The 24,636-nt window shown below is 48.1% G+C and overlaps 1 protein-coding gene across 2 annotated transcripts in view; it reads left to right on the forward strand.

Annotated features, from left to right (window-relative positions):
- The window catches only part of BLK (BLK proto-oncogene, Src family tyrosine kinase), a 44,698-nt gene extending 21,697 nt beyond the window's left edge, over window positions 1-23,001 (forward strand). For both annotated transcript variants that reach the window (XM_052810236.1, XM_052810237.1), the window contains exons 4-13: window positions 3,577-3,670; window positions 4,689-4,787; window positions 6,020-6,123; window positions 12,768-12,917; window positions 13,417-13,569; window positions 14,499-14,678; window positions 15,262-15,338; window positions 19,013-19,163; window positions 21,771-21,902; window positions 22,263-23,001. In XM_052810236.1, the coding sequence (XP_052666196.1) occupies window positions 3,577-3,670; window positions 4,689-4,787; window positions 6,020-6,123; window positions 12,768-12,917; window positions 13,417-13,569; window positions 14,499-14,678; window positions 15,262-15,338; window positions 19,013-19,163; window positions 21,771-21,902; window positions 22,263-22,471 (1,349 nt within the window). In that variant the 3' untranslated portion in view covers window positions 22,472-23,001. The remainder of the gene's footprint in view (window positions 1-3,576; window positions 3,671-4,688; window positions 4,788-6,019; window positions 6,124-12,767; window positions 12,918-13,416; window positions 13,570-14,498; window positions 14,679-15,261; window positions 15,339-19,012; window positions 19,164-21,770; window positions 21,903-22,262) is intronic.
- Window positions 23,002-24,636: the final 1,635 nt, after the last annotated feature.

Raw genomic sequence — 24,636 nt, forward strand, 5'->3', positions numbered from 1 at the left:
GCATTATAATAACCTACGGCTGCACAAAGAATTGGTCTCGCTGCAAGGTCGGTTCTTCTGATTGAGGAACTGCAACTGCTTCCACCTCTTCTTTTGCTTTTGGTTAACCATAATATGAATAGGACTGATTTTCAGGGGGTGGGACCTTAGTGTGCTCTGGAAATTGAGGTCTTCTGAGGCATCTCAAGATTAGCATCAAAGCTCTTAGTCGTTTTTACTGCTTTTCCTTTAATATGTATTTGAGTTTGAAAGGAATGCTGTCAGAAATGTGATTTTGAGCTTAACTGGGAAAAAAAGGGTTTGTTTCTGCTGAAAAGGCTGACTTTTCAATGAGAGATTAAAATTTCTCATCAAAAATGGGCATTGCCAATCAAAAGCAAGAGGGGGAAGGAAGGTGAGAGGGAATTGCCCCAAATGTTCAGATTTCCTAATAAAAATGTTATGAGTTTAGGTCTGACATGATTTTATGAGGAAAGCAGAAATTATCTGCAAAAACATTCACCATGTCAAAACACATGGCAGAAAGGTATTTGACAGAAAGCACTCTTGCAGTGCAAGCCCAGATGTCCCAGGAGACATCTCCCGTGCTGTCATCACACCTGGGCTTGCTGACCGCCTGCGAGATGGTCATCTGCATCTACAGATGCATCCTGCATCTCCACCAGCAGGATCTAACGGTGTTCCTCTTGGTGATAGCAGCAGTGAGGCCAGTGTGCCACCAGCAGCTGTGTGTTTTGAAGGCATCCTTTTCTAGCACATATTTACCTTCGTGAACCAGCCCGTGCTGCGCTGAAACGGAAAGCTGGACCCATTTTCAGCAGCAGTAACTCATAGCTCAGTGCACCCAGCCAGCCAACACGCGGGTTGTGAGTTGTCATTTACCCCACGACCATCCTAGCATGGCTCTAAACCAATTGATGGTCCTCTGGGGGACCCTGGCACCGTCTTGGCCTGGCTCCATAGCCGTGAGATGGTTGCAAAGACCCTCCATTCATGATGGAGCAGCGGTGGGAAGACTGGTTGAATCATTTCTATTAAGCCATCAAACTGGCACTCAGCCTATGCAAACCGAGCTGGTATCTAACTTTCCTGACAGCAACTCTGAGCCAAGATGTATTTGGCTCACAATCAAAGTCTCCAGGCTGCTAGCATTATCTGTAAAGCAGTCACTCCTAGCAGCCCCGACGGCTTCTCTGCTGTAGAGTCACTCATGACCTAACTTGATCAAATAGGCCAAGAAAGTATTATCGACGCTGTTTCTCAGTGGGTTGACAGACTCAGAGACAGGAAGAGTCACTTTCATCATGAGACGGCAAGTCTGGCTGGCTTGAGCAGAGAGAGCTTTTCTTCTGGCTCACTTAAGTGTGCAGTGTTTCTCAACACGTATTTTGAGAAGGGGATAAGAGGCGTTCGTAATATTTTTTCAGCATATAAAACCTTTTTGTCCTTGCTATATTTGCTCCTTTTCTTTCTCCCTCTCTCCTTTTTGTTTTCGGGTTTGTTTATTTGTACTTATGTCAGTTGCTTCAAGATCAAAACTACATTTTTCGTTTTATTTTCTGGAATACACAGCCACTCTGTGCTTGAAGATGTTTACACATTAGCTTCTATTTTTTAAAGCAAAAGTGTGACCACTGCATTATTTTATTTTCAAGAGGAGCAGGACTGTGCATGTGGATGAGCACATTCATTGCGGACACCTTGCAGAAGGCATGTGCCCAGAAACCTTTCATGTCAGATAATCTGGGTGATAACAACTTTCTCGAGGAGACAGCAAGAGTTTGGGTGCATTGCTAATGCCAAACACTTTGAGATCCCTCAAGGGAAAGCCCCCAACTGTGCAAACTATTTTAAGACTTCAAAGCATTCTCCCTTGTGACTGATCATCCTTTTCCCCATATGTAAGAGAGAGTGAGGCTCTGCTGAAACCTCTCATGGATCTCTAAGTTCCTCCTCACAAGCCTGAAGGGAACTGCTCAGGGCTTCAGCTTAAAAAGCTACATTTCTTCCCACACTGACCCCTTCTCCTCCCTCCTCTCCAATAAATCGCCAGCAGAGCAGCAGCCAGGCCTTGCACAGACACAAACCCCAAGTTGCCCCAGAGACGTGTTATCTTGTGATGACAAAGGGCCAGTCTGGCTCTCTTGCTGGTGGCATTATTTGAAAAGGTCACACAGAGACTGCGGCTTGACAGTCTGTTTTGAAAAATGCTAATAATAGACCATCCATTGCTCTCGGTGCATTAATTAGGATGTGTACAAGCTAAAACCTTTCTGCAGCAAATGTTCTACTTTTTTTCTTTTTCTTTTTCTTTTTCTTTTTCTTTTTCTTTTTCTTTTTCTTTTTCTTTTTCTTTTTCTTTTTCTTTTCCTTTTCCTTTTCCTTTTCCTTTTCCTTTTCCTTTTTCTTTTTTTCCTTTTTTTCCTTTTCCTTTTCTCTTTCTTTTTTCTTCCTCATTATTGTGTTTTAGTTTGATTTTTGTGTTCGTGTGCATGTGCTGATCCTCTTTATAAAGTTTGATCTGCCCCAAAATAGCTGTTTATTTCTGCTTCAGTAGTTGCGAGCCTGCAGAGCACATGTGAACGGTTGCACAACCTCTCCAAGAGCAGCACTGGTACAACCCAGGCATGCAGAGGTAGCGATTCAGCTCCAGCCCACAGAGATCTGCCCCCGGGTGGGTTAGCAGCCTCGCAGCACATGTACCAGGCAGCAGCTTTGCCACGCACAGCACAGCTCGTGCCAAAATTTTAGGCTTGACCAACACGGCTGGAGTAAAAGCAACGTGGTAGGATAGGGAATGGGGATGCAGACTTGCTCCACAGCCTCTGTCCAGGTGGGTTACAAGCGAAATGGGAGACAGAGAGCACCGGTTTTGTGGTCTGGAGCATCTAAGATGCATCAGGGCCAGGGAGAGGGAAGGGGATCCTGGAGCATTCACCACCCCAGTGGGAATTGCAGCTGAGCGGAGCAGCGAGGCACTATGGAGGTGCTGGGTTGCAAGCAGCAGCGTGACTTAAACGTGGTGGCACGTCTGCAAGGAATAGCGTGTAAAAGGGATGACAAGATACAAGCTGAGTCGAGAGCATCTGGAGGGAGAGTTAAATCCTAGCAACGGGCTCAAATAACGGAAACTGAGACAACTTTATACCTTTTTCAATCAAGAAAGCCTCATCTTTTTGAGTCAAATCCCACCCTGGGAAATGTTGCTACAGCAGTTTTCATTTACCGCCGTGTAAAACTCAGGCCAAACACTGGCAGGTTATTTATGACCCTTTTTATTCCACACAAACCCTTTTTTCTGGTTGACACACTGGGTTTTGTAGATAGGGGGGCCTGGAGTGTTTTAAAAACACATACACAGGAAACACTTTGGTCAATCAGTGTTAGTCCCTGAGCAGAGGTCATGGTTGGCAGGAAAACTGGGTTGGTGGAAAATTTGGGTTTTGAGGGATGAGGGGGAGACAGCCCCTGTCTGCGGGGGGGTGGGGGGGTGAAATGCCCTGCCATACGCCCGGGTGTGCATCACTCCCCCAGCAGGGAACAAGCTGGATTCAATGGTGCTGCTTCTTCTTTCAGATAACTTGGTTGTGATTGCACTGTACGATTTTCCTGCCGCAAGTGACCGTGATCTGCAGCTGGTCAAGGGGGAGAAACTCCAAGTTCTCTCCAAGTAAGTGACCTGCAGCCAGAGGGAGGGTCAAAGATGAGCATGGTGAGGCTGGGAAAGGGGGGACCCTGGAGTCAGACACCAATTTGCAGCTCACCAGAGCTGAGCCTGTGTCTTAGCTTTGCTCCAGAGTGTGACTATGGGTACCCCTCTTCTCTCTGCAAGGTGGGGAAGGTGACACTTCCATGGATTACAGGTACTTTGGGGTTGGGTAGCGTCCCTCCCTGGCTACTACTGGGACCTTCTTCACTGCCGGTGTGCGTGGGCGCAGGAGTAGCATAAATAACAACAATAACCTAGCTCCTCTTTCGTATTTTGTGCTGATCATGCTTTTGCAAAGGATGTGGGTTGGGCGTAGTCAAAGGAAAGGACAGAATCGAGCCAGAGAGGTGTGTGGTTTCATTTCACCTTCTTCTCAAACTCATGAGAGAAAAGTCCGTAACAGGGCAGAGTTGGGCTTGCGTCCCCAAGTCATTTGGCCTTGTAAGGCTGCTCCACCCTTGACCTCTCTATGAGGTGGCCTCCAGAGGTGACATTCCTCACCCAGATGCCATGGGCTGGGACCCGTGGCGCAGGGGAGACTGCTGGGTGGGGATGGCTTTTGGTCATGCCTGGGTGGCTGAGTCAGTGGTGGGAGAGCAAGGCAGTGTCTGGCAGACGAAGGAAGGAGCAGAAAGGAGGAGGTCCAATGTCCCTATGCAAAGGGCAAAATAAACCCACGGTGACCCCGATTTCTGTCCTCTCACTTGGGGCGCGGAGCAGAGGTTTTGGTCTGTGGTCACTCTGCGCTTCCTCTGCATTCATGGAAAGAGATTGTCACCTCCAGAAGTCCCTGAGAGACCAACAGCCTTCAGCCTGGTGGTGGTACTAGGAAATTGAGAAGGACCTTCAGAGTTGATTAAGGAGTGCTGATCTATTTGCAGTGCTCAAAAAACCCCAGAAACCATGCCGTACCTGCACCTTTAGTTTGTCATGAAACCTCCTCTGAGCACTCACGCTTTCTCTTCTGCTTGCTTTGCAGCGAGGGTGACTGGTGGCTGGCAAAATCCCTCAGCAGCGGGAGGAAAGGCTACATCCCCAGTAACTTCGTTGCACAAGTAGACAGTTTGGAAGAGGAAAAGTAAGTGTGTAGGCTTATGAATGGTGAACACTGATGCAGTGCCCTGTCTCTCGACAAGCTACGGGGAAAAGCTTTACTTGCCAGCAGGAAGATGTCACTGCTGGGCTGGATGGCAAGAGGTCTTTCATCATCCCCAGCGATGCCGCCCAGGAGTTCAGAAGTTTTAAGCACCGTGTGGGTGCAGAGCAGGGAGGATGAGGTTGCTACAGGGAAAGTGGGCAAAGACTCCCGTCCCATTGATTGCACTCACCGTGGAAGACAAGGATTTTGGGGGAAAGAACATAAAGGTTATGGTAAATTAGCAGTGCCAGGGACCATCCTCTGGGCCCGCTGGGCCAGTCCACCCACACGCATAGCGTTAAACTTCCTCAGCCTCCAAGACAGTGTCCATATGCAAACTGGGACTGGGGATCACTCGGGAAGGGTGCACTGATCCAGGTCTTGGATGTGCCAGGGACCACGCCAACAATTTAACAGGGCAGACGACTGAGTGCCAGTGCCCAGATCCACAGCCTGGTGCTGTTTATTTCATTAGCCCAGCTGCAGTCTTCATGTTTGGCTCCCTGCAAAGAAGATGGTAAGAAAGACTGGAGCCAAAAGGGTTTATTATGCCTATAATACAAGCAGCAGAAGAAATTGTTTCCATGACTTATTCTCCTCCATGGCATTCAGCTATAAATGATCAGCCCCGCTTGCAATCTCCTCTTGGAGGGACACAACCATCATTGAATCCAGCAAATATTTAACAGTGCACAGAAATGTGGTTGAGACATAAATGCTCTTTGTATCCAAAAGGTACATTTAAACGGCTATGGGCACTCTACGCTCAGCCTCCAGCCCATGTATCTGCTTTATACACAGCCTGCCTGGGTACTGCTCAGGGCTCACTCACTTGCCAGGTGAGCCATGGGTCCCTGCGTGCCTCAGAGGCTGTGCTCTGGCTGAGCTTGCACTTCTCTCGTGTACGGAGTACTGCACATACCATCTACTCTCCGCTCTGGCTAAATTGCTAAGCTGTGAAACAAGCCCAAAGTGACTGAAATCTGGTGTTAATCTACTGAAAACAGTCTATTACTGCCACTTTCCAGCAGATAAAAAACTATTTGCTGATAAAAATAACCCTCAGTTTCAGAGTGTAATGGTAAAAAAAAAAAATTAACTAACTGGAAAGAATCTTATTTTTTTAGAGCTTTTCCTTTTCAAGCAACAATTTTGCCTTTTCTGTCTCCCAGGTGGTATTTTAAAACTCTGAGCAGAAAAGATGCTGAACGGCTGCTGTTGTCTTCTGGTAACAAAGTCGGCTCTTTCCTTGTCCGAGAGAGTGAAACCAGCAAAGGTAAGATACACAGAACAAGGGTAACTCCTCGTTATTGCCACGGCTTGGAAAACCCTTCAGACCTGAGCTGCAAAGTTCAGCTGTGTCAGTGTTTCTTGGACCTGGCTGGGCAAAATAGCACTTGCTAGGCTCAGCAGGGCTGTAGAAGTGAGCTGGGAATTTGGAGGGCAAAGATTCGCTCATGGTGCTACTTGTATGTGTAGTTCAGGCTGTGGTAAGGGTGACTCTTGTCACGGTAGTTCGTGGCAGAGATGCAGGAACACAGATAAGCAGAAAAGACTTTCCAAAACAACGTGTAGGGGTTTTCTTTTCCTTTTCTCCCCAAGGAAATGTTACTTTGTTGACAAATGGAGACACTTCTACTCACTCTTGAAGAAACATATCTCCTGCTCACAGCAGAAACTCGCAGAATTTTGGAAAAAATCTTTTGGTGGAACATTTTCCCAGAGGAAACATGTTTTTCCTGATAGTCTGTAGCAGGGGGAATTGATGTAAACGAGGACTTTTGGAAGGAGACTGATGAGCAGGAAAGGTTGACTGCATCCATTTTACTCCCCTATGAACATATCTATCTGGCTTTTGAAGACATGACCCAATGAGGATGGAAAGGGCACAGCATTGTGGTCACTTCTCTCGGGCAGTGGATATAGTTATTAACTATAATACTTAACCATGTAGTTGCAACTTCTTTGTTTTGTGCTGTTAAGTTGACAGTCTGGAAGTTAGCTTAGGTTGTCCCACGGGATGTCATGTTGTTTCTTCACTACTTTTCTCTCCTTGCATCCTCTGGATCAGCAAGTGTGTTTACAGCATGGAGGAAATGATGCTTTATGGTGGTCCCATGAATCAGCTCCTTACAGTAGTTCAGGAAAGTACTTTAGTCTTGCTGTGCTTTCGTTTCTTTCCTGTGAAATGGACGTAGGAGTCTTTCCTTGCCACATGGGAAAAGGTGGTTTGTGTCTTCCTAATAGATCACTAGAGACTTGGAACATCCACCCATGGGACCTTCTTTTCCTTGACTTGCTTCCCAAATGCTTCTACAAGGCCCTGGCCAAACAGTAAGAGTGGGAACAGATAGACTGATCCTCCATTTTACAACTAATTCTTGCCTACTGTAGCTTCTTCTCCCTTTCTTGTCTCTGTTTTCCCCCATTCACGTGGAAGGTCTCCAAGGCAGCATCTGTCCCTTCCTCCGTGGCTACATCATTACCAGTAAATTAAATAGTGCCAGAGCCTGGATGTGACAGCTGGGTCATCCACGCAGTCTCTGCGCAGGTTTTACCCTGGCATCAAGCAGGCACCATTCCCAATAGTTAATTTGAGTGCAGTCACCCGGTTTCGGAAGCTGAGAGAGTTTCATGGTGTGGATGTGACCCCAGGATGAGGAAGCAGGTTCTGGCATGGTGTAGTTTACTCACAGAAGTAGTCTGAGCCCTGGCTGAGTTGCAGACCTGACTATTTCAGCCACCTCCACCACCAGGATTTGACAAATAGAGTAAAACTGGAGCACCGGACTTGAACTGGTGTGATATCTAGTCTGCTAAGTGGGGCAACAAGATGCTCGTCTTCCTGTAGCACTCTCCCTCAGCCATCAGGCAGGGGTGCTGTGTCAGCATTATAGCACCCTACTTTGACTTTCCCCCCTGCCCCGTGCCTGGGCTCGCCTCCACATGCCCCTGCTAGGCTGATGCCAGGTAGGAGGGCTGCTTTCCATGAAGTTTTGCAGTTTTCAGAATTTTTAGGGAACATTCAGGTCAGGAAACATTGAAGAGACTTGTTTCTAAGCATTTCGCTTTACAAGTCTCTTGTTCTGCTTGTATATTGGTTTCCCTACTACCTTTGTGGCACCTTTGAGATGATCAGGCTTGGACTAGTCACTACATGCTGCTCTTCCATTTATCCCCTTCCCACTCTCCCCTTTTTTTGCTGGGATATTTCGGTAGCTGGCATGACTGTGCATTGCTCCCAGGAAGGGTCGGGAGCAACACACGTGCTGGGCAGACACTCGTGCGTTGTATCTGAAGGACTGGGAAGGAGTGAGGCTCTCTGTCCACACATGATCCTAGTCTTTGTGGCATCTCCAGATGGTACACATGGATGGGATCAGACCTTTCCCTACAATTGTCCCTTACTTCTGCTAGCCATGAGCTGCAAACACAGGGTGAAACAATTCCCTGCAATTCTCTGGAGGGTGGGTGGGTCTAGGTCACACAGGGCTTGGACAGAGGTGGTGGAGTCCTGAGATTCAAGGAGACATAACCAGGCTAGACCAAAGCTTTAATGCCCTGTCTCTGCTGTCTAGAAACAAACTTAGCTGGAGGTGTGTGATATTCTGCATTAGCAGATGTGGCGTGTTCCACTCCATGAAAGTCCCATTTAGTCTCAAATGGTGAGAGATCAGCTTCTGCACTGAAATGCGAGTCTCACCTGTGCCTTTTCTGATATTTAGTTTTCTGTCTTAAAATATGGCTGCTATTCCTTCAAGCACCTCATCGTCTGAATCATCCTAAGCGATCAGCTTCTACCTGAATATCCTTAGACTATCTGAATGGCCATGGTGACATCATTTGATCTGTCTTAACCACAGCTTCCTCCTCTCTAAAGACAAAGGGAAAAGAGAAATCCCCTCATCTCCAAATGTGCCGTGAAGCTGAATTTGCTAATTTAAAGGACCCCGTGACCCATCATGAGATGTCCAGAGCAATGTCATGGAATTAATCCTGCCCTTCAAACCCCATAGGTTCTTCCTGTTTTCCTCCTCCATGACATATATTTTCATTCACTTTGTACATCATCAGCAACATTTGACCTTTAGGGCCAAGCACTGAGTCAAGCTAAGGATAGTAGCCCCCGTAGCTGCATGCACCGGAGGGTGGTTATCTCATTTTGGGTCGTCTCAGCCACAGTGGGACGCATTCTACACCCTGCCTAAGAGCAGCACCGATTCACAGCTCATCCTAAGCAGAGTCTCATTTCACTCATGGTTAAAGACACAGAAACCCTGCAAACCTGGGGGCTTCGCTTTCAGCCAACATTGTGGAAAGGCCGTGAAAGGCAGATTCAACATCCCAGGAAGACGCGTCCTTGTCAAGACAGTGTGGGAAGCAGTCCAGCAGTACAATCATCGGCGGAGAGCTAGCCTTGCTGAAGCTGCTGGAAATAAACAAATCTTCCCCGAAGTAATAATCATTCTGAAACCTGCAGGAACTCAGTCACACAGCTATGCCGAGTCACGAACTCCTGGCTCGCAGCAAGACTGCTGCGCCTGTGCTCCCAGCAGGAGGGACCTCGCAGAGCTCAGCCGCCTTATCCAGCTGAGCTCCCGGGTTTCCCATCGGGAAGGAGTTAAGAGCCTGATGAGACCTGTAGGAACAGGAGATGCCACATGTGATGGGACTCAGCCTGAGATGCAGGCGTCAAAATGTAGATATCGCACGTGGCAGTTGCCTGAGCTCCCACTGCAGCCAATGGGGCTTGATTCGGTTGCCAAAACCTGGATGTCCTAAACTCACCTCCAGGTGCTCCACCAGAAGCTATGGTTTTGCACCATACCTGCCAAGCCCATGTAGATGTCCCAGAGCATCTCAAGTGGTACCAGACACCCATGTTTAGGTGACTGAAACAGCCCCAAGTATGATGTGAAGTTGAATCCCACCCTTCATGCCTTCTGTTGCTCTTTCCCGTACAAAACTTGCCACCCTTCGAACAGAAAGGACCTGAGAGCCCTTGTAGGATGGTCTGGGGATCCCAGACCCAGAACAGGAGGGTCTGACACCCCGAGCTGCCCAGGGCAAGATTTGGTTGTGCTCACATTGCTCTGAACTGGTGTCGAGTGCAAGTGTGGACCTCTGTGTGCCAGCCCAGCTCTGTGCCGGGATGTGATGCAGGACTGTAGGACAGGTGAATGTCCCTTGTGGCTGAGGAGCAAGAACTCCTTTCAGCCATCCTGGCTATCATTGGGGGAGATTAGGAGTCCTGCCATCTGTCTGGCTCCACTTAACATTTTTCATTTGCTGCTGTCACTGAGAGAAGAGAGAATTCAAGCTTTTCAGCCCTAGTGCTTTGCCTTTACGCTGCAGCTCCCAAGGGAACAGTAACCAGCCACGGCAAATGACAGGGAAAGCTCTACCACAAGCACTCCAGCAAACTAAAATCTGACTTGGGGTGAAATACCATCATTAGCTCTAATGGCAGGATAAGTATTAAGACGGGTAGTAGGCAGCTGATACATTGGCCTGGAGGTTGCCCGGAGCCCCTGTCACCACTGCATGCTGAGCATCACTGGTTTGAAAGATGCAGGGGGGTTTAAAGGGTCAGCGGGGTCTGGAGAGGAGGTCCTGCAGGAGAGCAGGCATTTTGGGTGCAACCACACTAACAAACAGGTCAGCTCTCCTCTTCTCTGCTGACTCTCGGCCCCCAGGAACCCACTTGCACACATGGCAGTCATTAATTCCTGCGCTCCCTTCTGCAACAGTCTGTCGTCAGTACAGCTGGGTTCACACCATGTTTGGCTCTTCCCTTTAGCCGGCCTTGCGTTGTAAAAATCCCACACGTACCCTAAGCCACGTTCCAGGCGTGCAAAGCACCCTCTTGGACTTGTGCCGTATGAGCCCAACTCTGATGGGCTGCAGCCTGGCCTGCACATTATTTCAATCACTTTGAAATTAAAACAACATCATCATCCTCAACAACAACAACAACAACAACAACAATATTATTATTATTATTATCATCATCATCATCATCATTATTATAATTATTATCATTATTATTCACAATTTAGGGCCACATAGGTACCACAGAGGAGCCAGAGGAGGTCTGGGGCCAAGTGCTAGGGAGTGTAAATGTGGCTGATCAACTCTAGCAGGATTTGTGCTGAGCACCATGGACACAAGCCCTAGCAACACCTCCCTGCACCCACCACAAACCAAAGATCACTCCCTGGGAAAGTCACCCTTAGCTGTGTAGTGGTCTTTGGTCACTGAGACATGGACAGCAAAAATGAGGCATTCTTTTCCCTTCCCTTAAGTTTTTTGTTGCCCCATTCAAGATGCTTCAGGGCTGTTTCTCAGATGTTCACCTGCAGGACTGAAAGAGCCAAAAGGGCTTCTCAGTCTGTCCTCTGCCTGACACTCATGGTGAAGGAAAGAGTTTCAGAAGACCACTGTCTGTTGAGAAGGAGCCCACCATGTTCACACTGTGTGCTTACAATCTTGAGGTTTGCTGGCTCTGCATTTAAACCAGCAGGTCTTCCATGAACATTATGCCACCGTATCTCATAGTCTAGTCTCTGCAGAAAGGGAGTCCCCCTGAAACTACTGCTAGCACTCAGAAAAATGTTAGACTCTCCCAAATTCTGCTTGTAAAGATTTATAATCACTGCAACAGAGCAAATATCCACAGAGGTGGTTTTCTTCTGTTACTTTTTAAAAACGCAAATGGTTTCCAGCCACAGTGTAGGGAACTGCTGGTGCTGCTATGGAGAAACACCAGCCGGTGAGTGTTATGTTAGTAAACTTTCCCCTCGCACACAGAATTAGGGTTTCAGAGTCACTGCGGAAGGCCCCACTTCTGCTTATGATCCTACATGACAGATACATACTTTTTAACACATTTAGCCTTGCCTTTTCAAACATTAAAAAAGGCAGCCTATCAACCCGGGTGACGTATTAGACTTTTAACAGCCCAGCAGGCTTGTAACAACTTATTCCGGAAATATGATCCAGACAAAGGGAAAAAAAACATTTCTAAGCTGCATTGAAATTTACACTGACATAGGCTGGAAGTTGCTGCTCTGTAGCAACATCTAGTGATGGGTTTGTGCTCAAAAAAACAACCCTATGGTTTAGATTATAATCATAGAATAAACTCCTTATAAGGAGAGAAGAGCAGGTTGGAGTGGTAGATCATTGAGTAGCACCCTTGAGGTCAAAAGGCACGTGAATCTAGATGTGAATCTCTAGATATGGTTTAGCAACAGTCACGAGTTTGTGGCTGAACAAGGCAATTCTCCTGAATCCCCCTTCTATCCCTCCTTCTGTACCTCCCAGCTGAACCACTGACCTTGGCACAAGGGTTATAGGGAATAACAGGGACACGGGGACCTTGGATAATGCTGAGAAGGGACAGGTATCGCTTGACCTTATCTATCCCACTAACGGAAATTCTGAAATTGTGCTGGCAGGGTGGTTCAGCTCCTTTTCAGTCCTGTGTTTCTACAGACTGGTGAGACTGCAGTCACTTGTTTCATCCAGATGAGATGATGGGGTAGACAGAGCTCAGATGGGAGTTATGGAGCTGTAGCAAGACCATCGTGACCTAAGGACCGTCTGATTGCTGTGCTGGAGATGTGTTATTGATTGCCAAATTGCTTCCTCGGGGCTGTTGGCCATGGCACAGGCAAGTCTTACTCAACAAAGCCTCGACAGGCCCAGTTAAGCTCTGATGAACCTTTATCCTCTCCACATGCCTTGGAGAGAGGGAAGTTTGTAGTTTTGCAGCCTGGTGGGACTTGCCGTGAGAAGACATCAGCAAGGGCTGGGAGAGGTGTCTGCAGCTGTAGGCAGCCAAGGAAAGAGGAGGCAGCTGGTCCCTGAGTAGGGTGCTGCTTGTCCTCACGGTTCCTTCTTCTGCTCATTCTCCAGGTGCCTATTCCTTGTCCGTGAGAGACAGCGACTCTGCTCATGGGGACATCATCAAACACTACAGGATCCGCTCCTTAGACGGCGGGGGGTGTTACATCTCCCCCAGGATGACTTTCTCCAGCCTGCCAGAGCTAATCCATCATTACAGCCGTAAGTTGTTTGCCTTCCCTAATGGGTTTGTCTCCTAGCAGAAGGTGGGCATGTGGACAGAGGGAGGACAGGTTTACTAGCCACCACCACCACTCCATCCACTCTCATGAGCTAGGTGTGCTCCTACAAACAGAACTTGGGCATCCATGTCTTGTTTTTCATCCTGGGGCATTGTGAGGGTGAGCTCTGCCCACAGCCCTATAATCAGGGAGCGTCTCCCATCAGAAAAGGAAAGAGATGAATGCTGAAGGGATATGCCAGAGGGATGCTTGGGAAGCAGGCTTTGGACTAGCTGGGCAGGAGAATTTTCTCCTCTATGGCTCCCTTTGAGCTTTTTTCTTTCATTGAGTCCATTCTGGGTGCCTTGATCTCTGTGGCTGAAACATTTGTGTGGTTGTGGAGGTTTTCCATGGGTTGACTTTTTCCCGGCATGTGTAGATGGAGGAGGAGGTTAGCTCTGCCATCCCATTGAACTGTCCTGTGCTTCATCCTCATACAGAGAAAGGAGATGGCCTGTGCCAGCGACTCACAGCTCCCTGCATATCCCTGGCTCCCCAGAGACCCTGGGCACAGGACGAATGGGAGATCCCACGGGAGTCTCTGAAGCTCGTGAAGAAACTTGGCAGTGGGCAGTTTGGGGAAGTGTGGATGGGTAAGTATAATTCCCACCATTCCAGGAAAGAAATACATAAACAGAGGAGACAGAAAGCCCTCTTTCCCTAAGACAAGACTAGTCTGGGCAGTGGGATCCTAAAGTATGAACACATATTTATGGGTACACACACAGCAGTAGATGCCATATTCCTGGGAAGGAGCAGACAAGTTGTGTTTGCACAGATCAGTGGTTGAGCATGGGTTTCACAGGCTAGATACACGCGATGGGTGTCGAAGTAACTATATACTCACCTTCTGAAACATGCTCTCATTCTTCCTGGGAATCCTGGGCATGGTTGTAGGATGCTAATTTACACACAGCAGGGTACCTGGGTGACACTTTCCCACTTTTTCTGCTTCCCTGCTCCACTTTATAACCCAGATCTGAATCCCTCATGCCTTCCTGCCCACTGCTAATCGGTGGGAGAGGAAGTGGGGTGAGCTCAGCTTCCTTTGCTGTCCTCTTTGTGGTTGCTTGTTGCCTTGGCAATTGAGATTGTGGACAGGACCAGACTGAGTCGACATCCTGACTGCAAAGTCCTGGCTTTTTTGATGGCATTTGGATTATTTGAGAACCCAGCTGGTGGGAGGCCCCAGGGGTTTCACCTAGAAACACTCTTGCAGGGCTTGGAGGACTCAGTGAGGATGGGCTCATTGCACGGGTGTCCACCATCTAGGGCAGAGATGATCCCTAATGAAGACACATGGATTGACAGTTGTGCCATGTCTCTCCCTTCTCCTCTCATACCTGCTAGTTGCTCAGAGCCCTCTGGCACTGAGATATACCACGCATTTCTTTCTGAGAGATTGAAAGCTGTTGCTGTGGTTTTCTGCTCCCTGATCCACAGGCTCTTCTGCTCCTTATTGCATGGCCTCATAGAGCCCATAGAGGCCAAAATTCCTCAATGTATCATAATCTCTCTACAGGCTACTACAAGAACAACATCAAGGTGGCTGTGAAGACCATGAAGGAGGGCAGCATGGATCCTGATGCCTTCTTGGCAGAAGCAAACTTGATGAAGAGGCTCCAGCATAACAAACTCGTCCGGCTATATGCAGTAGTCACGAAGCAGCCGATCTACATTGTGACAGAGTACATGGCCAACGGTAAAGAACCTCATGGAGCTTTTTTGTTTGGTTTCTGCAAAATCAGGTCAATGAGCTGGCTGGTACTCCCATGCATAATGGGGGTGGAGAGGAGGGCATTGTACCAAATCTGAAAGCAGAAGGACTAAGTGATGCAGAAGTTTGTTTCTAGTACTGGAAAGGACTTTATGGGCGATGAAATCCTGCCTCTTGTGGCCTCATATTTCAAAAGCTACTTCACAAGATGGGGATGCTCCATTTGAAAAGTATTTAAAATTCTCATCTCCACTGTTCCTGCTGGAAGTTTTTTTCAGATTTTTACTCCCCTCATGGTGAAATTGTCCTTTCTTTTGCCCCTCTTGTCTATAAGGCTTTGAGTGATGAATGCCCAGCAGTTTGCAAAAGGTCTGTGCAAAATAGAAAGCAGAAATGGACTGTGTTTGGGAACTTACCTAACGGAAGATGGTCCAGCAGACACCCATTGGGGTTTCTCGGATTTTCTCTAGGATGCAGGAAAATTTGTTGCATATATACCAAGAAGCACCAGGGAAAGGAAATGTTTAGACTTATTCAGAAGAGTTACAGCAGTCTCTCTCTTTTGCAGGGTGTTTGCTGGATTACTTGAAGACAGAAGAAGGAAGCCAACTGAATCTCCCAAAACTCATTGATATGTCAGCTCAGGTTAGTGAACAGCCTCTGGGAAACAGACTCAAGGCCATGATTTGTTATTGCCTCAGTGAAATTCCTGCGAGTCTGAAGTCTGTCAGAGAGTCGCTTTCATGGAGAAAAACAGCACCTCCTGGTGTGCTCTCTTAGGGTTTCTCTCTCAGCCCTCTCGTGTTGATGTGCATGTCAGCTCAGCAATGCTCTGCTGTCCTTAGGACTGCCTCTGGGGAACTTAGTGCAGTGCTGGAGAAATGGAGTTTGTTTTTTGGGTTTGGGGTTTGCTTTGTTTTTCTGGCTTGCTGAGCAGGAAATAAGTTTGTTTCTCTTTTTTTCAAAAGGAAGAAAAAGCTCAACAAAGAAACTTGCACTGTAGAGACAGGCTGGCTTTCAGCAGTTCTTCCCTTCTGATGATTAGGCATAAAGGATGTTCTAACCCTCAAATCTGGGAATATTGCCTCTTATGAGAACAAACTTTTACCTTTGTAGGGTTGTTTCCCTCTAAGCATCCCCAGTCTGTAACTGTTAATAGTTGCAGCTGCATCATGACATTTTAGTCCAGAAGTGCATCTAAACTCAAACAGGTCAAAGTTAGGGAAACCGCAACCAGAGTGGCAGCATCTTGGCAACAAGTTGTACCTGAAGGATGACATTGGCAAAGTCACTCCAGCTTGGTCCTAGCCAGCTGTTGACAGAGTTTGGCTTGCCCAGAGCAGAGTTAGGCCAATTTTAGAAATATTGTAAAAAAAAAAACCATGAAGCATCAATGTCATGGCTGAATACAACTGTTTTGATGTGCAGGTCTGGGATTTACCTGTAAGATCACTCGGCCTTTCTGGGTCAAAGTGAGCCTGAGCAAACAACATGTAAAGGCTGGCCACTTGGTTCCAGCTATCATACAGAGTTATTTTATAATGTATTAAAAACTGGAGAATCTTAATATTTGTTATATGATAACAAAAGATTTTCCTTCCTGCTTTAACCAGGATGAAAATATTTAAACACTTTAAAGCAGTGTCCCCATCTGTCATTTCTATTTTCCTCTGCACCCCTGTGAAGGGTGCAAAGCAACATGTTTCAGTGCCTTCTCTCTTCACTACTGATAAATCTTCACATCTGCAGCTTTATCTTTGCTGTCTGTGGGAGGTTATGGGGCCAACTGCAGCCTCCCTGTTTAGTATCTTTCCCTTAATTTCTTCTTCCTTCCTTCCCTCCTTCTCTCTTTACCTCCTCACTTCCCTCCCTTCCCTTCTCTTGAAAGTTATAGCCTCTTGTTTGTTTTAAATTCCTGATGATAAGCAGAATGGTCCAAATTCATCTGAGCCCTTGGGTTTGGTGAGAGCATTACTGCAGAAACTGGCTTGATGCATTTCTATGCAAGAGGAAAGTGCCGTAGCCAGAGCAATCTGCACTCAGCTATAGTCACGGGGGTGACCCAGAGCAAAGCTGTTGGCCAACATTATACACAGCTTTGAGGCAGGGACAGCAGAAGCTATGAATACTCATGCATTTATTTAACACAACATTATAACTTGCATTGAGCACATGGAATAACGAAGCATTTCCAGGCAGGTGTGTGGAAGTATCTAGGGAGAAGTCAGTGATCTTGTCTGTCCCAGGCATGAGAGTGATACAGTTCTGACAAGACTCTGGCTGCAGGAACCCCTGGGAGAAACCCAACCCAGGGCTACCTCCTGCACCCAAATCTCCTCTCCGAGTTCAGGGTTGAAGCCTTGAATGTGATCGTGTGGCGTGGCCTGAGCTGGCCAGAAACCTGTCCACTACAATGGTCAAATAGTGCTCACAGTGGGCATCACCACTAGGGTTGAACAATTGCACTTAGACCTCACCTCTCCATGGACACCTGGACACGCTCACCCACCCTGCACATCCCTCTCGCATCCCTCCACGCTCTTTGCAGCATCCTGCACCGTGCACAGCTTCCAGGACCAGGGTAGCTGCACACAGACCAAACCCCCGCACCCCGACAATGTAACGACCCAGAGAATCCACCGACAGCACGTGGGGAAGGAAGGATTTTGCCCATCCGTCAAAGCATGGGCATCAGTCAGAAGGACAGCTTTCATCGTTCCCCCTCCCACCCCGGCACCACCTCCCCAGGGCAGGGATTCAAACACTCACTGGGTAGCTCCGGGAGGAGGAGGAGGAAAAGGGCTGTCTCTTGAGCTATTTTGCAATCGGTTCATCTGCGGTGTCAGGATGACATCACGACCCAACAGGCACCCAACCCTCTGGAGTGCAATTTTGGATCCAATAGCATCCGTCAGAGTTAAAATTAGAAATCTCTGGGCTGATGCTCTTGATCCTGTGGTCAGTCTCGAGGGTACATGCTCGAAAGCACACTGGGCTGGAACGGGCCCATCGCCGGGTACTATCTCATTAACATCAGGACAGGAAATTACATCAATTCTTCCATTTTCCACTGCAGCAAACAGCACTTGCACTGAAGGGGTGTTGACACAGGTTAGAAATGCAGCACTGGAAAGTATGTGTTAGTATCCTGTTTAAAACCACATGTAAGTCGAGATGCTGATGCGAATCTGTATGGAGTGGAAAATTGCTCTGCCCTCACCCACAGGCGCATAAAAGCTTTAATAGGTACTAACCATTAGTAGCAGGGGTTGCATGCATCCATTCACCCTCCTGATAAATGCCTAATCTGAGACTCGACTGATAGAGCAACTTCACAATCTCTTTTTCCTGTATCTCCCAGCAATAAAAGATTGCGGCCATCATTTATAGAGGCTTGTCACACACCAGGGCTGCTCCCTGCTCCAAGGAGCTAAACATTGCAAGATGATCTTGGGAGCAAGAACCTCCCAAAATAAAGTTTGGACATGGATGAAGAAGGCAGTGCTTGCCCAGGGTAAGGGATTTGTCCAGGGCCATACTCCCTATCCCAGTCATATTTCTATGGATATCTGGGTCTTCTTCTCTAATGCATCCTATAAGTATCAGAGGGGAGAACTGTATTGTGTCCTGGGTCCTAGTCTGCATCCAGCACCGGGAAAGAAAACATCAGTCTCAGTTTTTTTGTGGAGGGATCTCCAGAGGTCTCCTCCCCATCCCAAAGCAGATCAGTGAGGGAGAACAGAGGAGGTTGCTGAAAAACATCTAGTTGTCCTCCTAGATCTAGACTTTGCTACTGTGACTGAGGGACGGATGAGTTCTTTGAGGGTTTTTACTTTTTTTAATTCACATATTTAATCTGGAGTGTTTGTGATTAAAATCCCAACTGGAGAGGATGGTCTTGTGGCAGAAACTGGGAATCCAGTGATGTGGTTTCAGATTTGCTTCAACGTGCTGCGTCTCGCTGCAGACGCAACTCATGACTGTAACTTCTGAGCAAAACAGAGAGTGATACTTCTGTTCTGCTTGACTTGTCTGCTTAAAGCTTTTGGTGGCCGAGTGTATGCTGGTAGAGCTGAACATATGCACAAATACATGGGCAATATCTATTTATGTATGTATCTATCTATCTATCTGTCTGTTGATCTGTCTGTCTGTCCGTCCATCTGTCCATGGAGCATGTATGCATGTCCACGCACGTGGAGGCATGTGAGCAACCTATACGCATGCTGTGCTTTTGTTAGGGTGGGTAAGATGCAGCCAAGCTGACCTGTTGTCATGGGGAGGTGACTGATGAAGACGAACTCTTCCTCCTCTCCTAGGTGGCAGAGGGAATGGCGTACATCGAGCGCATGAACTCCATCCACCGTGACTTGAGAGCTGCCAACATCCTCGTCTCGGAGACGCTCTGCTGCAAAATTGCTGATTTTGGCCTGGCCAGGATCATCGAGAACGAATACTTGGCACAAGAAGGTGGGTGTCGTTCCCAGCATTGCCTCACCAACACATTTGCCTTATCTCTAATCCTCCCGCCGTGCAGACGTGCCAAAATACGGGGCGTCCGAGGGTTTGGGCTGGGACCAGGCACAGGACACCGCTGCCGATGGCACGAGACCAGAGTCCCCACCGCTGCCGTTGTCAGCACCCAGGCAGCAGGCAGAGCAAGCAAGAGAACCGAATATCGCGTCCCAGGAGAGGCAGCAGCTCTTGGGGACAACAGAGAGCAAGTGAGGTTTGCAGAGGGAAATGGGAAAAAAGTCTTTTGGCACTGTTTGGGAGAGTCCTGCTGAATCTCAGGATGTGTTGCTGGAGAAATTTGAACCCTGCTAATGAAACCTGCTGCCTGTGCCTACGTGTTCACACCGAGTCGGTCCAAAGGGAAGGAAATAGCAGTGTAACTCAGTCATCGCACCGCACAGGGGAGCAGGAGCCACGAATCTGGACCTAACGGCAGTTTCCAGATGTCCCAGGCAAACCGAGCCCAGACCAGATCAGGTCCTTTCCATAGCAGAGGGACAACTTACAAAACATGGGAGAGGGTTTGCAGCTTGGCAGGTGTTTCTCACGGGAACAGAGTACCTTGAGCATCTAAACCAAAACAAACAAACAAACAAGGCATACAAACCCCAATATTTCCCATGTTAATGTTCAATCTCCTTATTCCACCTGCAAAGCCAAGCCCCTTGCTGGGATTGAGTATCTGAACTGGGGGTGGACGGGAGAGCATGGCCATGAGAGGTGACAACTGGTTTGGCTGGTACAGAGTTCTGTCTACAGCCATTTGATGTCAGAGACAAGTCAAATTCCTCTGGCAGCAGCTTTTTCTCTGTGCTTTCTCTGTACTGACCTCTGACTCTGAGGTCAGTTATGAGATCATGTCATTCAGATTGCAGAGAGACTTTATAGAGCAGCAGGGAAACAAGCAGAAATGATTGAAATAAAACAATTAAGTCCGGCGTAAGTGGCACTTACCAGAAAATTTTCAAATTTTGGAAATCTGTCCCCTTCCGGAGTTGGCATAAAGCTAAAATCCCCTATAAGAAATACTCTGTGGAAAGGAAATTGAATAGATTTTTTTTTTTCTTATAAGATAGGAAACTTTTCTTTCAGTTTGCTGTCCCAGAGTACTTTATGATACAAATTATACCCTTTTCAACATGCAAAACTATTTCAAAGCACCAAAAGCTCGCAAATGTAATTTGTGAAATGTCATGAAGGGGTACTGTGAGATTGCTGCAATTTTTTAAGGCAGTTTTTATCCTAAAGAGAAGTTTTGGTGAAAATCAGTATAATTCTGTCAACATACCCAAAGGAGATACATTTCTGGTGGAAAACAGTTCCTATCAGCATTTTTCCAGCTAGCTTTAACCTGAAATAACAACTGCCCCTCTATCTACTTTGAACAATTTTCACTTCATAGGTTGCATTTCCGAGCCTCGTCAGTCTACTTGTCAGAGTATGATGTGCAAGAACAAAGGCACTTATTTCACACACTGCATTTGGGCTTTCAGTCCTGAAAGGATATATGCAAATAAAAATGTGGTTTCCTCTGCAGTCTTTAACATATTCGGTTCCTACTTGTCAAGGGGTTTGGGGGTGGATTTTTTGGCCTTAGCTAAATTGAAATTGCAATATTATGGTCATTGTTGTCTGCAGTGTGCAAAACAAAAACTTGATGGAAAAAATTAAATGGGACTTCTTTTGCTTTTAGTATACACACGCAGCTTTAAGAACTGGAGAATTTATATTTGCTGTATCATTTACGCACTTTTGCTAAAAACAGCCCCCTTCCAGTGCGTGATTTTATACAGAATAAAATCCTACTGTTGTCCTCTAACAAAGCTACTCGAGGCATTGGCTTTGAATAGCACAGACACATAGTTTGGGCTACAGAAATCCATGACAGGCTGCTACCTGAAGAGCGATGGGTCTCTCACGAGAGCTGCTTGATGCCCAAGGGCTGCGGCGGGGACTGCTCGCTCCCGGCATCCCGCCCTTGGCATGCACGGCACTGGTCGGCCATCCGTGCTACCAATCCTGGCTCCATTCCTGAGATCCCAGTGCTTAACACACAAGAGATGCAAAGGTGTTATAAGATCGCAGATTCCTCTAACTTCATTGGTAAAATAGTTTACCTAGAGTTTTTTAATATGCATATTAGCAGTTACCTAAGGCATTAAGTTTTTCCATTCTTCATTTTTTTTAATATATTCTTTCATTTCATTTTTCATTCATTCTCTGTCTATCAGTATCTGTGGATGATTATAAGCATATACCTGTGAAAAAGTCTTTTAAGATGAAATAGCCTGGATTGCATTAGAAAAAGGACCAAGAAAGGCAAACAGATGCCAGGTAGAAATGACCTTTTAATAAAAGCAGGAGATGGGCAGCAATTACCTTCCTCTGGCCTTACCTCCGTAACTCCACAGTTCATTCAGTAAGTCCCATCGCAGCCCCCTGATGCAGTCAGCAGCCGCAGGACCCAGGGCTCCGTTTTGGGGAACTACTCACCCATGTCTGTGGGAGCAGAGGGAGATGCTGTACCTCCACATGCTATTTCCCTTTGTTTTCTCCGGGCAGGTGCCAAATTCCCGATCAAATGGACGGCACCGGAGGCTATTAACTTTGGAGTTTTCACCATCAAATCTGACGTGTGGTCTTTCGGGATCCTCCTGACAGAAATCATAACCTACGGCAGGATCCCTTATCCAGGTACAGCTCACTGCAAATACGGGATGACCATGCATCGCCTTCATCTAGTGCTGCTTTACTCTTGGAGGCATATATCCAAGTGCCCACACAACCCTGTATCTTCATGCTGGGTTTCCTTTCCTAGGCTCCCACAAGCCTCAGTTCTACCTGTGCTAGGCAAAACCTATAGAGGGAAGTCAGGGAGGGGACAGAGGGATGGAGCGGGGAGCGCAGCCCTGAAGAAGGGATGGTTCCCAGATATGGCCCAGCATCACGGTCCCTCATGCCCCTCCAGCTCTGCCTCGGTGTGAGCTACTGGGAGCACTGAGTTTCACCCCCCAGGGTGCTGAGTAACTCCTGTTGGGCTGTGTTTTTCTCCAGGGATGACCAACCCCGAGGTGATTCGCAACCTGGAGCGGGGCTACCGCATGCCCTGTCCGGACATGTGCCCCGGCGAACTCTACAATATCATCCTGAAATGTTGGCGAAACAAGCCTGAGGAGCGCCCGACCTTCGAGTACCTGCAGTCAGTCCTTGAGGACTTTTACACCGCCACGGAGAAGCAGTACGAGCCGGAGCCTCAGCAGTAAGCCACCGTCCCACCAGCACCTGGGGATAGATCTGGAGGAAAGCCACCACCCGGCGATGGCCTTTCCCTTTCTCCTGTGTGCCACCACGATGCATCTGGAGACGGGGAACAAGGAGGGACACGAGGGAGGTGGATCCTGCCAGCTCCGTGGATGTCATGGAGACTAAAGCGGTGGCTGAGAGCTGGCACAGCTCCTTCCTCATCCGCCTTGGAGGTCTGTACCCACTTTGCAGACACTGCCTCTGCCATGAAGGACAGCAAGCTCCTTCGTGACCCACCTGGACACATGAAAGTCCCTCAGCCCTGCAACTGCAGCCCTGGGAAGAAGGCCACGGCCAGGGTGGTGGTACGGGGGGGTGCACAATCTCTCCCCTCCTTCTGATGGCACTGCCAGCAATACTACAACCCCCTTCACGCCACGGGCAGGGGTGGCAACGTGTCCTATCTGCACCTCCTTGAGCCACACCAGGTCCCCAAGCTCTGGAGCAATCTCTCCAGGTGGTGCCACCCCTCTGCCCCGAGTCAATAATAAAGAACTGGATAAAACCATTTCCCATTTCTTTATTCGGGCGTCAGGGCGAGAACGGGCCCCTGTGCTTCCCATGCCCACCCCTAACCCATGGAGGAGAAGGGAAGAGGCCATGGGGCTCCCCGGGCAGGGAGGGGTGATGCTGGGGGGGTTCCCCGGGGAGGGAAGGGGGGATGCCCGGGGTGCACCCCACCGACGGCCGGGACAGGCGGTCCTGGAGCCTGGAAAGATGTTCGTGGTGTGGCCACGAGATGTCCCTCCTTCCCCGCAAATCTGGTGGCTCCTGCCACCCAGCTGGTGGGGGGGGGAATTAAAAATATATATATTAAAATACCTCAAAAAAAAACCCAAAAAACCCTCCCTGCTTTGCTTAGTTCTTCACTGCACAAGCTCCCTGAAGCAGCATCGGTGCATCATGCAAGCCACACACAGCAGGTCCCGCTCCATGCCCAGCACCAGGAGGGTTCAGATGCCATTTCCCTGCTCTCTGGTGCACCTCTGACCCACAGCTCCGGTGGGAATGTCCACATTAGGCTGCAGGGTGGTCTCCGGTCAGCAGTTGCACTGGATTGGGGACTGGAGGATGAAGAAAGAAGGCACAGATGGGGCACTCCAAAGGGGTTTTAGGACCACAGGAGTGAGCACCAGGCTGGGACCCAGGGGGGCTAGCCTTCAGGTTATGATGCTGAGCAGCATCTCTCTGAGTTACTTGATCTGCTGATTTCTACCCCATGAACCAGATTTTGAGTCCTTCTGCAGAGGGTTCTTCTCATAGTGTAACAAGGATGCTACGAGAAAGAAACAGCAGAGGTGACCCCTGTGTGCCAGAAAAAAATACCTGACCATCACCAACATGTGACACAGAGTTACCTGTGCATGCCACTGCTGCAAGAGAGCCTAGAAGGAAAAAGGAGTGTGAAAATTCATAACAAATCTGTAGGGACAACTGGGCTTTCAGCAGCTACATTCAGTCCAAGGCCTTGATCTTCAGTGCCATAATATCCCTGTCCATCACCTGTGATGAGACAAAATCCCCCAGCATGATGCCAGCATCACTTCCCAGGTGTTCCTGATGGGACAACATTGCTTGTCAACATGAACAGCACTTTGCCTGGCTTCAACCAGTGTTTATCCCTCCTTTGCAGATTGACAACTGGGAGAAAGAGCACACAGGGACTGGTTTAGCATTCACAGGAGGCCAAAGTCTCTGGAGATGGCTGGTTTGCACAGCTTGGAAATGTCATTCCCTGCATCCTGAGGAGGGAAGGAGACTTTAATAGCAGTAAACAAGTGTCCCAGACACAGGAGGAATGGAACGGGATGAGATGATCCAACCTCAGAAATCTTAGATCTAGTGGAAACACCCTAGGGTGTCCAAGATGTTTTCCCAGGGCTGGTGGATAGGCGTCTATGGGAGACCTGCACCCCTCTAGGATTGCAGCTGGAGCTGGATGGGAAACCTCAGGGTGTGGAAAAGGATCAGACACTTGTGTCCAGGAGGTGGGATTTCACCCCCACAAAGTGTCCAAACCTGAAGGTGAATCAACCCCTGGTGTCTCAGAGCTCTTTTCTTATTCCACCCGTAACATACTTGAACTGCAACTGCTTTCTACAGCAGACCCATGGGCAGCTTCACT

The sequence above is a fragment of the Harpia harpyja genome, chromosome 15 (assembly GCF_026419915.1).
Source record: "Harpia harpyja isolate bHarHar1 chromosome 15, bHarHar1 primary haplotype, whole genome shotgun sequence".
In the NCBI taxonomy this organism is placed as follows: domain Eukaryota; kingdom Metazoa; phylum Chordata; class Aves; order Accipitriformes; family Accipitridae; genus Harpia; species Harpia harpyja.